Source organism: Panthera onca, chromosome D4 (genome assembly GCF_046562875.1).
Source record: "Panthera onca isolate mPanOnc1 chromosome D4, mPanOnc1 haplotype 2, whole genome shotgun sequence".
NCBI lineage: Eukaryota > Metazoa > Chordata > Mammalia > Carnivora > Felidae > Panthera > Panthera onca.
In genome coordinates this window covers 15,053,342-15,065,766 of record NC_138351.1, presented here as the reverse complement: position 1 = coordinate 15,065,766, position 12,425 = coordinate 15,053,342, and the positions used below count along the sequence as shown (strand labels likewise).

The 12,425-nt window shown below is 38.3% G+C and overlaps 1 protein-coding gene across 3 annotated transcripts in view; it reads right to left on the bottom strand.

The window, feature by feature from the left end:
• CD4H9orf85 (chromosome D4 C9orf85 homolog) overlaps window positions 1–12,425 on the bottom strand; it is a 126,088-nt gene that overhangs the window by 80,548 nt on the left and 33,115 nt on the right. For all 3 annotated transcript variants that reach the window (XR_009603170.3, XM_060610073.3, XM_060610072.1), the window contains exon 2: window positions 7,508–7,614. Coding sequence is in view for 2 of the 3 variants with exons in the window: in XM_060610073.3 (XP_060466056.1) it covers window positions 7,508–7,614 (107 nt within the window). In the remaining variant the exon portion in view is untranslated. The remainder of the gene's footprint in view (window positions 1–7,507; window positions 7,615–12,425) is intronic.

Genomic DNA, 12,425 nt, shown 5'->3' with positions numbered 1-12,425 from the left:
AAAGTAGGTTTCATGAACAGGTGAACAACTGGTGACAGTCATGAAAACTCTCCACTTGACATTTAAATATTAAGGACCGAGGTTCTGGGCAAGAATAAAGCCAGGGTTTATAGTCACCATACACTTCGATATCCCATGAAAAGCAACCTGTGACCAAAACTCCACTCTAGGACATTTTAATACTCCTGGAATGTGGTTCCACAACTCTCATATCACTGATTAACCATCAGAGCCTCAACCTATTATAAGAAATGCTGGAGCTGAAGAATAGAAGCAAAGAACCCTAACTATATAGCTAATTGTCACACATTGTTAACATGAAGGGACTGATAATACTGTAGTATGTAACAATGTTTAGTCTTTTTTAAATTTTATTTATTTATTTATTTTTTAAGTAAACTTCACTCCCAAGGTGGGGCTTGAACTCACGACCCTGAGATCAGAGTTGAATGGCTCTACCCACTGAGCCAGTCAGCCACCCCTATGTTTTGTTTTGTTTTGTTTTGTTTTGTTTTTCTTTAAGTAATGTCTATGCCCAATGTGGGGCTGGAACTCACAATCCCAAGCCTGAGTCTCACACTCCTCTGACTGAGTGTGAACCAGCCAGCTGTCCCTGAACAAATGACAATCTATGTGGAACCCAAAGACAATACTACATATAGAGATAGCTTGAGATTATCCGCATTATCTGTCAAAGGGAACATGGGATTCTTGTTCATTTTCCCTCCATTCTCTGGTGACTTCCTCACAGGGTTTCCTATAAGCATAGTTTACAGCACTCTTTTACCTTTAATTCCTATCTTTTCTAGATCTATCTCTCCTGTTTTCATTTTATTATTCCTCTGCAGTCTCACCGTGTATCTCTCACCTTTTACTTATAACTAGCCTTCTCACAATCTGCCCAAGAATTATTTGTAGGCCTGTCTCTCCTAATAGATCAAAAACTCCCTGGTGTTGGAGATTCATTTCGGTATCTTCTAGAGTATACAGCCCAGTGCCTTACATGTGAAAGGTGCTATTTAAAAAAAACTGCAAACAAATGTTGGCAAAGATACAGAGAAAATGGAATCCTTGGGCACTGTTGGTAAGACTGTAAAATGGTGCAATCACTATTAAAAAAAAGGTATGAAGATTAAAACAATTAAATTAGACCATTAAAAATAGAACTACCATATAATCCAGCAATCCCACTTCTGGGTATATATGCAAAAAAATTGAAAGCAGCGTCTGGAAGAGGTATTTGCATGATAAGGCTCATAGCAGTATTCACAACAGCCAAGAGGCAGAAGCAACTTAAGTGTCCGTCAACAGGTGAATGAAAAACAAAATGTAGTGATATACACACATACACCAACATTCAATGGAATATTACCCAGCCTTAAAAAAGAAGGGAATTCTGTCTCATGTTATAACAAGGAGCCTGGAGAACATTACGCAGAGATAAGCCAGTCACAAAAGGACAAACACTGTTATGATTCCATGTATACGAGGTATTTCAAGTAGTCAAATTCACAGCGACAGAAACTAGAAGGATGGCTACCAAGAGCCGAAGGAGCGGGGGCCGGAGGGTGGGGGAAGAGGATCATTGTTTAATAGGTGTAGAGATCAAACCTGCAAGACGAAATGTTTTGGATATCTGCCGCACAGCAGTGGGAACACGCTTCACTCCACTGAGCTGTGCGCTCACAAATGATTAAAACAGTAAATTTTACGTTATTTGTTTTTTACACCACCACAAAAATAGACAGATAGATAGATAGATAACTTTAAAAAGAACAGCCCTGCTGTACAAGATTATCTTGAAGGTCTTAGTTTGGCTAATTTGGTCAGAAAAAAAGCTTGGTGGCAAAGAGAAAACAAGCATATGGTGAGAGGAGCAAGCCAACAGGGTGGCTTGACCCGCCTAGGAGCCTCTCCTCCTCCCCCTTTTCCCCCAAACAGGGTTACTTTTCGTTTTCTCCCACAGTTTAGAGAACCTCATCCCCACCCCCACTCCCTCACCCACTACAGGAGCCATACAAAAGCAGAACTTCCTGGGGACAAAACTCCACTTAGGCTCCTGCTGCTGGAGACTCAACTCCTCCTGGCAGGAGCCCTTGAAACATTTATGTGAAATAATTCTTTTTTAAAATACTAGTTTATCCAAACTCTGGGCCAAGGAACACATTTGAGTAGAGGTGACATAGAGGAGAATTCACTTATTTAATGCAATGAAATATGAAGAGTTAAGGGCTACAGTGAGGCAATAAATCTTAAAAGTTATCAATTAGATAATTTCTGCTAAAAACCTAGATGTGAGAACCAGGGGTAGTGACTTCCATTTAAAAGCAAACAGCATTTTAAGCACCCACGTGTCCTGAAACTCTTAGACCAAGACATCCCTAGAGCAATGCTGGGTGCAAGGCATGTTACACCCGTTCTTCCCCTCACTTAAAATATTTTTTAGGATGAAATCCACTTTTAAAATATTTGATTTTTAAGGAATCGCTACACCCAAATCTTCTAGTCAATCAAAAACGACTCCAAATATTGCCAAATATCCCCTTGGGGGTAAAATCCTCCCCTCCCGGTTGAGAACTGCTAATACAGAGGACTTAGTCCACTTCTTTTTTTTTTTTTAATTTTTTTTTTTTAATGTTTATCTTTATTTTTGACAGAGAGAGACAGAGCATGAGCGGGGGAGAGGCAGAGAGAGAGGGAGACACAGAATGCGAAGCAGGCTCCAGACTCTGAGCTGGCAGCACAGAGCCCAACGTGGGGCTTGAACTCATGAACCGTGAGATCACAACCCGAGCCGAAGTCAGATGCTTGACTGACTGAGCCAGCCAGGCGCCCCATAACTCAGTCAACTTCTAAAGTCAGACCCCAATTTGTTGTGGCCTGTTGCTGTTTTATACCAGCTTCTCCCTCTCTTTGGTTACTATGGTAACGTTAAACATAAGCTCACACTATATTCTTGGTAAACTTTTCTGTTATGAAGAGAAAAGAGGCAGGCTACAGATTCTAACAGAAATATGGGTATTTACCTATAACGCTTCTAAATTAATAGCTGAAAAAGGCTTCTTGGTTACTTGAAACACAAGGTGTAAGAAGTTTCTAGATACTAAAATAGGCTTTTCAGTGCCTGAACATAAAATCTATTTGTCTAGATGCCTGGCTGGCCCACTTAATAGAGCATGCAATTTCTGATCTCAGGGTCCTGAGTTCAAGCCCCACGTTGGATATAGAGCTTACTTAAAAATAAATGAATGAATGAATGAATGAGTAAATAAAGTTTTATACGTTGTATTCAGCAGTGGATAACATCCATAAACAAGATAGGTAACTATAAAAATTAATACAGCTTTGGGCTCAGATGAAGGGAAGAGGACTTTTTGAATGAATAATACAAGAATGAGAAATCACTGTAGGAGAACAGGACAACACGGCTTTGGAATGGAATCAATTTGCATTTGAATCTGAACTTTCTGATCTTGGGTAAAACATTTAATCCCTCTGAGCCCAGAAAATAGGAGGAAAAAAAAAAAGCCTCTTTTGTTTCTTATCTTGAGGAAGGGGATAGTCTTTTACCTATCTGTATTTCCACTATACCTGGAAAATAATGTCAAGAAATGAATTTTAAGTAAAAAATGTCAAGACTCCTTTCTTCTTTAAGAAATCATTCAATATTTGTAAGACCTCTTGCCCTTCCAATAAGTCAGCTCCACACCAAGGTTATTTAAAGGATCCATGAACGACTTGGGACTGACCAGGCATGGTAATGAATAGGTTTCTTTTTCAAAAGTCAAAAACAGGGCCCTTGAACAATGAGGTTTTATACAAAAAGATTTAGACTTGTCCTCATCCACAATTCTTACATTTGTAAGTAATCTTTAAGCCTAATAAGAATTCTACCATTTGGGTATCACGGGAGATGTTGGTATAGCACCATAGAAGCCCTCCACCAGAGAGGAGCAGGTACTTGCCTTAAGATCAAAATACAAGCCAAAAGGAGTGGGGGATCCTTCCACAGAATCGCCTTCACCTCCGATTGGCATAAAACAGGGTGGTGGTTAATCTTAGCTCTTTTACAGAGAAGAAAAGCTGTGAAAAGCTGAGCATTCTCTTTATGAGCCTTTCACTTCATTTCTATAAAGACCTGAAGATCTGAGCATTCAATGATAGTTAAAATTACCTTACATCAAAGGGTAGTACCAGTATGTGAACATCACACTAACAGGCAACCTGCATTTTTATCCCCTCATCCCATTCCCCTCCAGCAAATACAGTTTCAACTCTTCCCTCTTCTAGCTCTGGTGAGGACATCTAGTCTTTTCTGAAAAGTCTCAAGGAACAGCCCAGGGTCGTTTTCAGTAATTAGGAGAAACTGTCATAAAGAACATGCTTATAAAAGTCCCATAGCATATCACCTCACTGAAAAGGAAAAGGAAACATGAAACATTTTCTGCCAAGTGCAAATATAACACAATTTTTGCTTCCATCATCAAAATAGATAACCTGGAGGAGTTTAGATGTCTAACTCTTTTTTGGGTCTAAAATTTGGGGTTAGATACCATGGGCAATGGAAATTTGCTAACTGTGTGTGGTTTTGGTAATTTACAAGTATAATGAATGAGATAAAAGGGCTTCGATTTTCCCAAAATTCAGAACACTACTTCATTCCAAAAGAGATGTCACCTATAAATAGCCTCCCTCTTCTTAAATTTTACGTTTGGTTGAACTTTCCCCTATGTACATCATTTGGTTACATAATCTGTGGCAAGAAACAGCTAGACAAGGAATATTCAACACTTTAACCAATGACAATGTTCAGGGTGCTGGAAAATGAATCTTTCCACAAAAGACACATCCAGTGTCAAAGAAAACCTCTTATATAGATCCTGACAAAGGACAAATTTAACGTCTAAGTGAGATCAACTTGAACAAAACATTCAAAATTTCTGAACAAGTTATGTTACCATGAATACCTTTCATCAGTGGACTTAAGTCACTTACAATGTTGGTAAAGTGTTAATATGCAGAGAAAAGCCACGTGGATATAGGTGAGTTATACTCTCTACGACACTCCCAATCCTGGGTTGGAGTCAGAAGGCTAGGCTTTCCAAAATGCCTAATGTGTCATGTGTTTGGTGTAATCTGAAATTCAAGATGTTCTGGGCCAGGCTGGTGACTTCCTACAGAACATGTTCAGACCTTGTTTTAACTAGCAGTTTCTTAGTCTCTTATAAGTAATCATTTGTTCTACATTAGCTTGGGCTTCTTTATTCCTAAAGATCTTCCATTAGGCTTGAATGTCTTGTTATCTGTAATCAGGTATTTACACAGTAATATGTTTCCTTTATTTTGCACTCATCGTTAGCTATTCTGTGGCTAACCCCATCTGCCTTAGGGTGATGTGGAACAGCAACTCCTGAGGTCCTCTTAGCCTTCATCTCCTGACCCACCTGAAGTTTCTCAAAGGGCTCTGGGTCACTGTACTACCTAGGTAATGACAACATTATCATGAGTTTCCTTCACCTCAATGACTCCAAGACAGGCCAGAATTGCTAACCTTTGGGTCTAGATGTCCAAATCCAACCATTCTTTTTTTTTTCTTTTCCTTTTTTTTTTTTTTAAGATTATTATTATTTTTTTTTAATTTAAATTTACTTAAGTAATTCCTATACCCAACTTGGGGCTCAAACTCATGACCCCAAGATCAAGAGTCACATGCTCTTCTGAATGAGCCAACCAGACGCTCAAAGTTACACCAACACTTAGAAATCACTTTTTTTTAAGATTTTTTTTTTTTTTTAAGTAATCTCTACAACCCAATGTGCGGCTCAAACTCACAAGCCTAAGATAGAGTTGCATGCTCCATCGACTGAGCCAGACAGGTGCTTCTAGAAAGCTACAAATCTTATAGTAAGCCTATAAACTAAAACTACATGGTTTATAGCACAACCAGCTATAGAGAACACAGTAGAAAACACAGCTAATTCATTCATGGAAATTTAGCATTGGATAGTACAAACAGTTGCCAAATTCTCTACTGCTAATTTGGGCCAGTTAGCATAAAACTCATCAGATTTGTTTAAAAGTATCTTCTTTTGGAAGGAAATGCTGAAGAACATGAGGAAATGACTGAAGAAGAGGAGAGAGAAGCTCATGTATCTATTGAAAAGGGGGTCAATTACACCCATGAACGACTTGGGTGTTCTGCTCTCAAAGAGTAAACAGGAAAAAAAATCTAAATAGCTGAAGTCAGACTATCCTACCTAAAGGCTTTTACCTCTCAGTATTAAAAGGAGTATTTTACGCAAAATAAATTGCCCAAACTAAAACATTCAAAAATGTCAAATATTCTCAAGAAAACAATAGCTTGAGCCCTCCATACTTCAGGTAACACTTCTTCCCATAAAGGAAAAAGAAATGAATACATTGAAGGAACATACAACTACTGAATAGCTAAAAGAAAAATAAAGCAACAAGGAGCAAATGTGTTTCAAAGATCTACTATATAGACTACTAAATTAAAACTCATAGTATATGTGTAAAAAAACTACTGCACATATTAATGTTAATTTTTATATTTAAAATAATCACTTTTCTCTTTTAAGCAGCAATTATCCCCCAGTATGATTCTTACTCAGTTGAGCTAAAGGATATAAGGGAGCAGCACCAGGATGTACATAGGCTGATAAAAGAGAATCCCAGAATTATAGAAAAAGGGTAAGGTACTGAGGGATGAGAAACAAAGTCCAGTACCTTTTCATTTGCACCCAAATCTTCAAAGAAATGAAACCATAGGTTATCAGTCTAGCAATTTATTTGATACTCGATCTAAACCATTTCAGTAATCTTCATGGATAGAATTAAAAGGTCACACCCCTGGGGCGCCTGGGTGGCTCAGTCAGTTAAGCATCTGACTTTGGCTCAGGTCATGATCTTGCGGTTTGTGAGTTTGAGCCCACGGTCAGGCTCTGTGCTGACAGCTCAGAGCCTGGAGCCTGCTTCTGATTCTGTGTATCCTTCTCTCTCCGCCCCTCCCCCACTTGTGCTCTATCTCTGTCTATCCAAAATAAATAAACATAAAAAAAATTTAAAGAAAAAAAGGACACACACCCCCCTCCCCGGGTGACAGATGAAAGCTACACTTGAGATCACAGCATAATGTATAAACTTGAGGAATCACTGCGTTGTACCCCTGAAACTAATGTAACATTGTGAGTCAGCTATACTCAAAACGTAAAAATAAAAATAAAAACATCAGACTCCTTTCAAGACTTTGGTCAACTTTGGTAAAGATGATCCACAATAAATATTATTACCTGGTTAATGGGAGACAGAATTTTGCAAAACAAACTCTCTCCTCTCTTCCCTAACCCATCTTTTATGAATAAGAACCCATAAAAATGGTACATTATTTATAGGAGAATGGGGTGGACAAGGATGAATCCACTTTATAAAGCAGGAATAAACTATGATACATATATTATTGATAAAGTAATTAAGAAATATAACTCACCATTTTTTAGGCTTTGACAATGGTTTATATTTGCTGTATTTTACACGCCATTCAAGAACTTCTTTACAGCGCTGACAAACTCCATCATGAAGCTTTGCATTAATTTTCTTAAAAACAAACAGAAAAACAAATTAAAAATTTCACTTGTGAGCCAGCATTGCAAACCCATGAAAAAGGCACATGAGAAATTTAAGTTTTTTTTAAAATAGTAACCTATGGAGCGCCTGGGTGGCTCAATCAGGTAAGCCTCCGACTTCAGCTCAGGTCATGATCTCGCAGTCCATGAGTTCGAGCCCTAACTTGGGCTCTGTGTTGACAGCTCAGAGCCTGAAGCCTGCTTGGGATTCTGTGTCTCCCTCCCTCTGTGCCCCTCCCCTGCTCACTCTCTGCTTCTCTCTCAAAAATAAATATACATTAATAAATGAATCAATTAATTAATAATAAAATAGTAACCTAAATTTAATCGGTGTAATATTTTAAGATACAATATGTGTATGTTTTTTTACACTATGTATTTTTACATGCATTACTCAAGTTGGTTCTTTTACAAAGGCAAAGATTCTTAATGAGGGGGAGCTCAGAATTAACCTTTTGGCAGGAGTATATGTTTTTAGATTTATTTATTTTGAGAGAGAGAGAGCGCAGGGGAGGGGCTGAGAGAGAAGGAGAGAGAGAGAGAATACCAAGCAGACTCCGCAATGTCAGGACAGAGTCTGATGCAGGGTTTGAACCCACAAACTGCGAGATCAATGACCTGAGCCAAAATCAAGACTTGGCAGCTTAACTGACTAAGCCACCCAGGCACCCCGGCAGGACTATTTTACAAAGTCCTCCCCATTGATTCTGATGTGCACAAGTGTGTGTGTGTGTGTGTGTGTGTGTGTGTGTGTGTGTGTGTGTGTGTGTGTTGAATGTTTATTTACTTTTCAGAGAGAAACAGAAAGAATGCAAGCAAGGGGCAGAAAGAGAGGGAGACATAGAATCTGAAGCAGGTTCTGTGCTGATGGCGGGGCTCAAACTCACAAACCGTGAGACCATGACCTGAGTTGTAGCCAGATGCTGAACCAATGGAGCTACCCAGGCTCCCCCTGATGTGTACAAGTGTTAAAACTCAAATTTGTACAGACAGGATATGTGCATTTTACTGCGTGTAGGTTACATTCAATGAAAATATAATAATAAAAACCTAATTCATATTTTAAGCCTACTGTTTCCAACAATTCGAACTTTACCACTGAGAAACAAGAAAATACGCCGAGAAATTATAGTCCCAAATTGTCAACCTGGAGGCGTGTGAGCAGAGACCAGGATACCTGAGAAAGGAGTGTCAGGGAGAAGCAGCTTGAAGCAAAAGGGTACAGTCTTCAGCTGTAATTCTGTATTCTCACAGAAAGAAAAAATGTTTTAGAAAACTGATTTCTAATCTGATTCCTTCAGAATAGAAAATAAATGTGTGCTGGGAATATCTGTGGTGGGAAAAGGGCTTTATGAGAGGGAAAAACCCCATTTTTATTAGGGTTTTCTTCTCAAAATGTGTTGGGAAATTAGGAGGATGAAAAAAATTTTAATGTGTCATGTGTTCTCCCCACCAGTTTTATATTTTATAATATATTCGTGTGATTCAGGACCTAGACTATATTCTCACTAAGTCCTCTGAGAATTCTCTATCTTACTTTGGCTCTGCAGGCCTGGTCTCTGCCTATTGTTGAAACAATGAGAAGAGGTCATTTTATGTTTTCTTTGCTTCCTTTGTTTCCTTTTTTAATTTCTCAAGAGGAGACAGAAAAGCATCACAAAAGATGCAGAGTCTTTGGGAGGTTATCTGATGCTGAGTCAAAAGCACAATGTTTAAAGATCATCTGAAAAAAAAAAAAACTGAACAGTGCTTGCTTGGTATTCTTTAAAGTTCTACATAAGAAGGTAAAATAATTTGACACAACATTTACTCAAAGAGAAAATATTTCAAGGGTATGTTCAAAAATCATAAATTAAGCTGTGAATACGTTTTGTTTGATTTTACTTCTGTGGTGAAAAACATATTCTGTTACTTATGAATTGTGTGTTGGGTATTCCTTTCTCCCAAACCTAGATGTAGAGTCCCTGGAAAAACAAATTCTGGGGGCACCTGGGTGGCTCAGTCAGTTGAGCGTCTCACTTCGGCTCAGGTCATGATCTCTCAGCTCGTGGGTTCGAGCCCTGCGTCGGGCTCTGTGCTGACAGCTCGGAGCCTGGAGCCTGATTCGGATTCTGTGTCTCCCTCTCTCTCTGCCTCTAACACACTCGCATTCTGTCTCTCTCAAAAATAAATAAACATTAAAAAAAATTTTAAAAAGAAAAAGAAAAACAAATTCTACATGAGGCTGTATTCTTCGCTTATTGTGGTCTGTTACCTGTTGCCAAAAAGAAGAAAATCTGTGTCCAATACTAAACTCTTATCAAACTCGATACTTAGCAGTCCCACATAAGGCTTGCTAAGGAATACCCAGAACTAAAGTTTACATCTCATCATTTGCTCTCACTGCCCTCTGGTGCCTGGAATTTCTTACTAAAAGCATTACTTATGGCGGGGCGGGGGGGGGGGGGGGGGGGGGGGACACGCCTGGGTGGCTCAGTTGGTAAGCAACCAACTTTGGCTCAGGTCATGATCTCATGGTTTGTGAGTTCAAGCCCCGCATCAGGCTCTGTGCTGACAGCTTGGAGCCTGGAGCCTGCTTCTGATTCTTGTGTCTCCCTCTCTGACCATCCCCTGCTCTCTCTCTCTCTTTCTCGTTCTCTCTCTCTCTCAAAAATAAACACTAAAAAAATTTTTTTAAAGCATTACTTGTATTTGCCCAACTCTAAGAGTCATGGGAACAAGCTAATGACTTGAATTATGACTACAATATGAATGTGATAGGAGCTTTCTAACTAGAATATTCTTAGAATGCAAAACATTTTGTTATTGCAATTTTATTATATGTAACACGCTCTGCTTGTTAATCAGGGAGCATTATTTAGTTTCTTGTTTGTTTCTGTATCCAATTTCTGACCAGTTCATCTTGATTTACAAAGCTGCACATTGCTGGGCAACTGGTTTCTTCAGGGTGGATCGGACAGTAGAACAAAACAGGTCTTTGTGGAAACTTGTCCTGTGAGGGATGTGTGAAGCAGTGTAAATGGAGATGTGGTAGAGAGTTCACATGACTAACAGGCACTACTACAAAATTAAACTTGATTTTCACGTGTTAAGAAATGAATGAGAGTAAGAATACAAATGCATGGTACTTTCACTTAAAAATAGTTGCAAAAAGAGAGAAAATTACGTACTTCTGTTTTACCATATTTTGGCAAACCAGAAAAAGTAAAATCCAGAGATTTGAATGATGAAAGCTAATCCTAGTTCTAGGAACCATTCTGCCTGGAGCAAAGATGACGATCTTACCTTACTCACACCTATGTTTACAACTAACCCTGTTTTGGCAATTAATTTTAGCATATCCCTCCTGGTAGAAATCATAGGTTATTAAGGTTCAGATTTATGCATGCCCAAATATAAAATTAAAACTTAGTTTTGTAAGTATAAAATCCTTTAAAGATCATTTTGTTTAACAAGCTACTTTCCAGATCTTTGAAGGAAGAAAACTTCATGAGATTCCACTGAACTTAGGTGGAACTTAGCTAAAGAAGAAAACCTTGTTTATCAACCTTTTTTTTTTTTTAGTCAGAATAAATTTAAGGTGTATCAAAAGACACTAGTAAATGTTATTCCTGCAGTAAACATTCTATTGTCAGACAATGCGTCTTTTGTAATATAATACAGCAATCTCAAGAAGAAATTAGATGAGGACATTACCACCCAAGAGGCAAACTGCAAATATAATATCTGTATCAACATGGTAATACTGAAAAATATTGTATAAAATATAAAGTGCCATTTAATAGAGGGAAGATACTATTATGGGAGAAAGGAATTTGAATACCACTCAAGAATAAATAACTAATAACTTTCATTAGGATTTTTTTGTACATCATATTTCTTTAAGAAATGCTAAAGGTAGGGGCGCCTGGGTGACTCAGTCCATTAAGGGTCCAGCTTTGGCTCAGGTCATGATGTTATGGCTCATGGGTTTGGGCCCTGCGTCGGGCTCTGTACTGACAGCTCAGAGCCTGGAGCCTGCTTCAGATTCTGTCTCCCTCTCTCTGCCCCTCCCTTGCTCACATGCTCTGTCTCTCTCCCTCATAAATAAATAAACATCAAAAAAATGTTTTTTTAGTGTTAAAAAAAAGAAATGCTAAAGGTAAACAATGGTATATTTTTCTTCCCTTCATTAATTAAAAAAAAAGAATTAAAAAACTATTTAAAAAAATTTTTTTTTTGTTTTTGTTTTTGTTTATTTATTTTTGAGACAGAGAGAGACAGAGCATGAGCAGGGGAGGGGCAGAGAGAGGGAGAGACAGAATCTGAAGTGGGCTCCAGGCTCTGAGCTGTCAGCACAGAGCCCGACATGGGGCTCGAACTCACGAACAGGAGAGATCATGACCTGAGCTGAAGTCAGATGCTCAACCGACTGAGCCACCCAGACGCCCCAAAATCTAAATTATTAAAAAGAATAACAATTCTAACTGCTGCTGAAAATCCATTTCCATGAAATGGCCTTGTTCTTCCCCGGCATTACCCCGTCCTCCAAAATAAGGTTGTGGTGCTAATATAGTTACAACAGTATTACTCCAGAAAACAGGATTTTTATATCCTATTTATATTTAAAAGTATATATTTTTAAAATTTTCTATTAATACCCCTTAGACAGGATTAATAATCTCTAGATTTGGGAGCAAGAACTTATATGACTAATAATACTAACATAAAAATGTGTCTTTTAGGTTGTGACTTTCAAATCAAAAACTGTTTTAAACCCTTTTAATAAATACGGCCAGAACA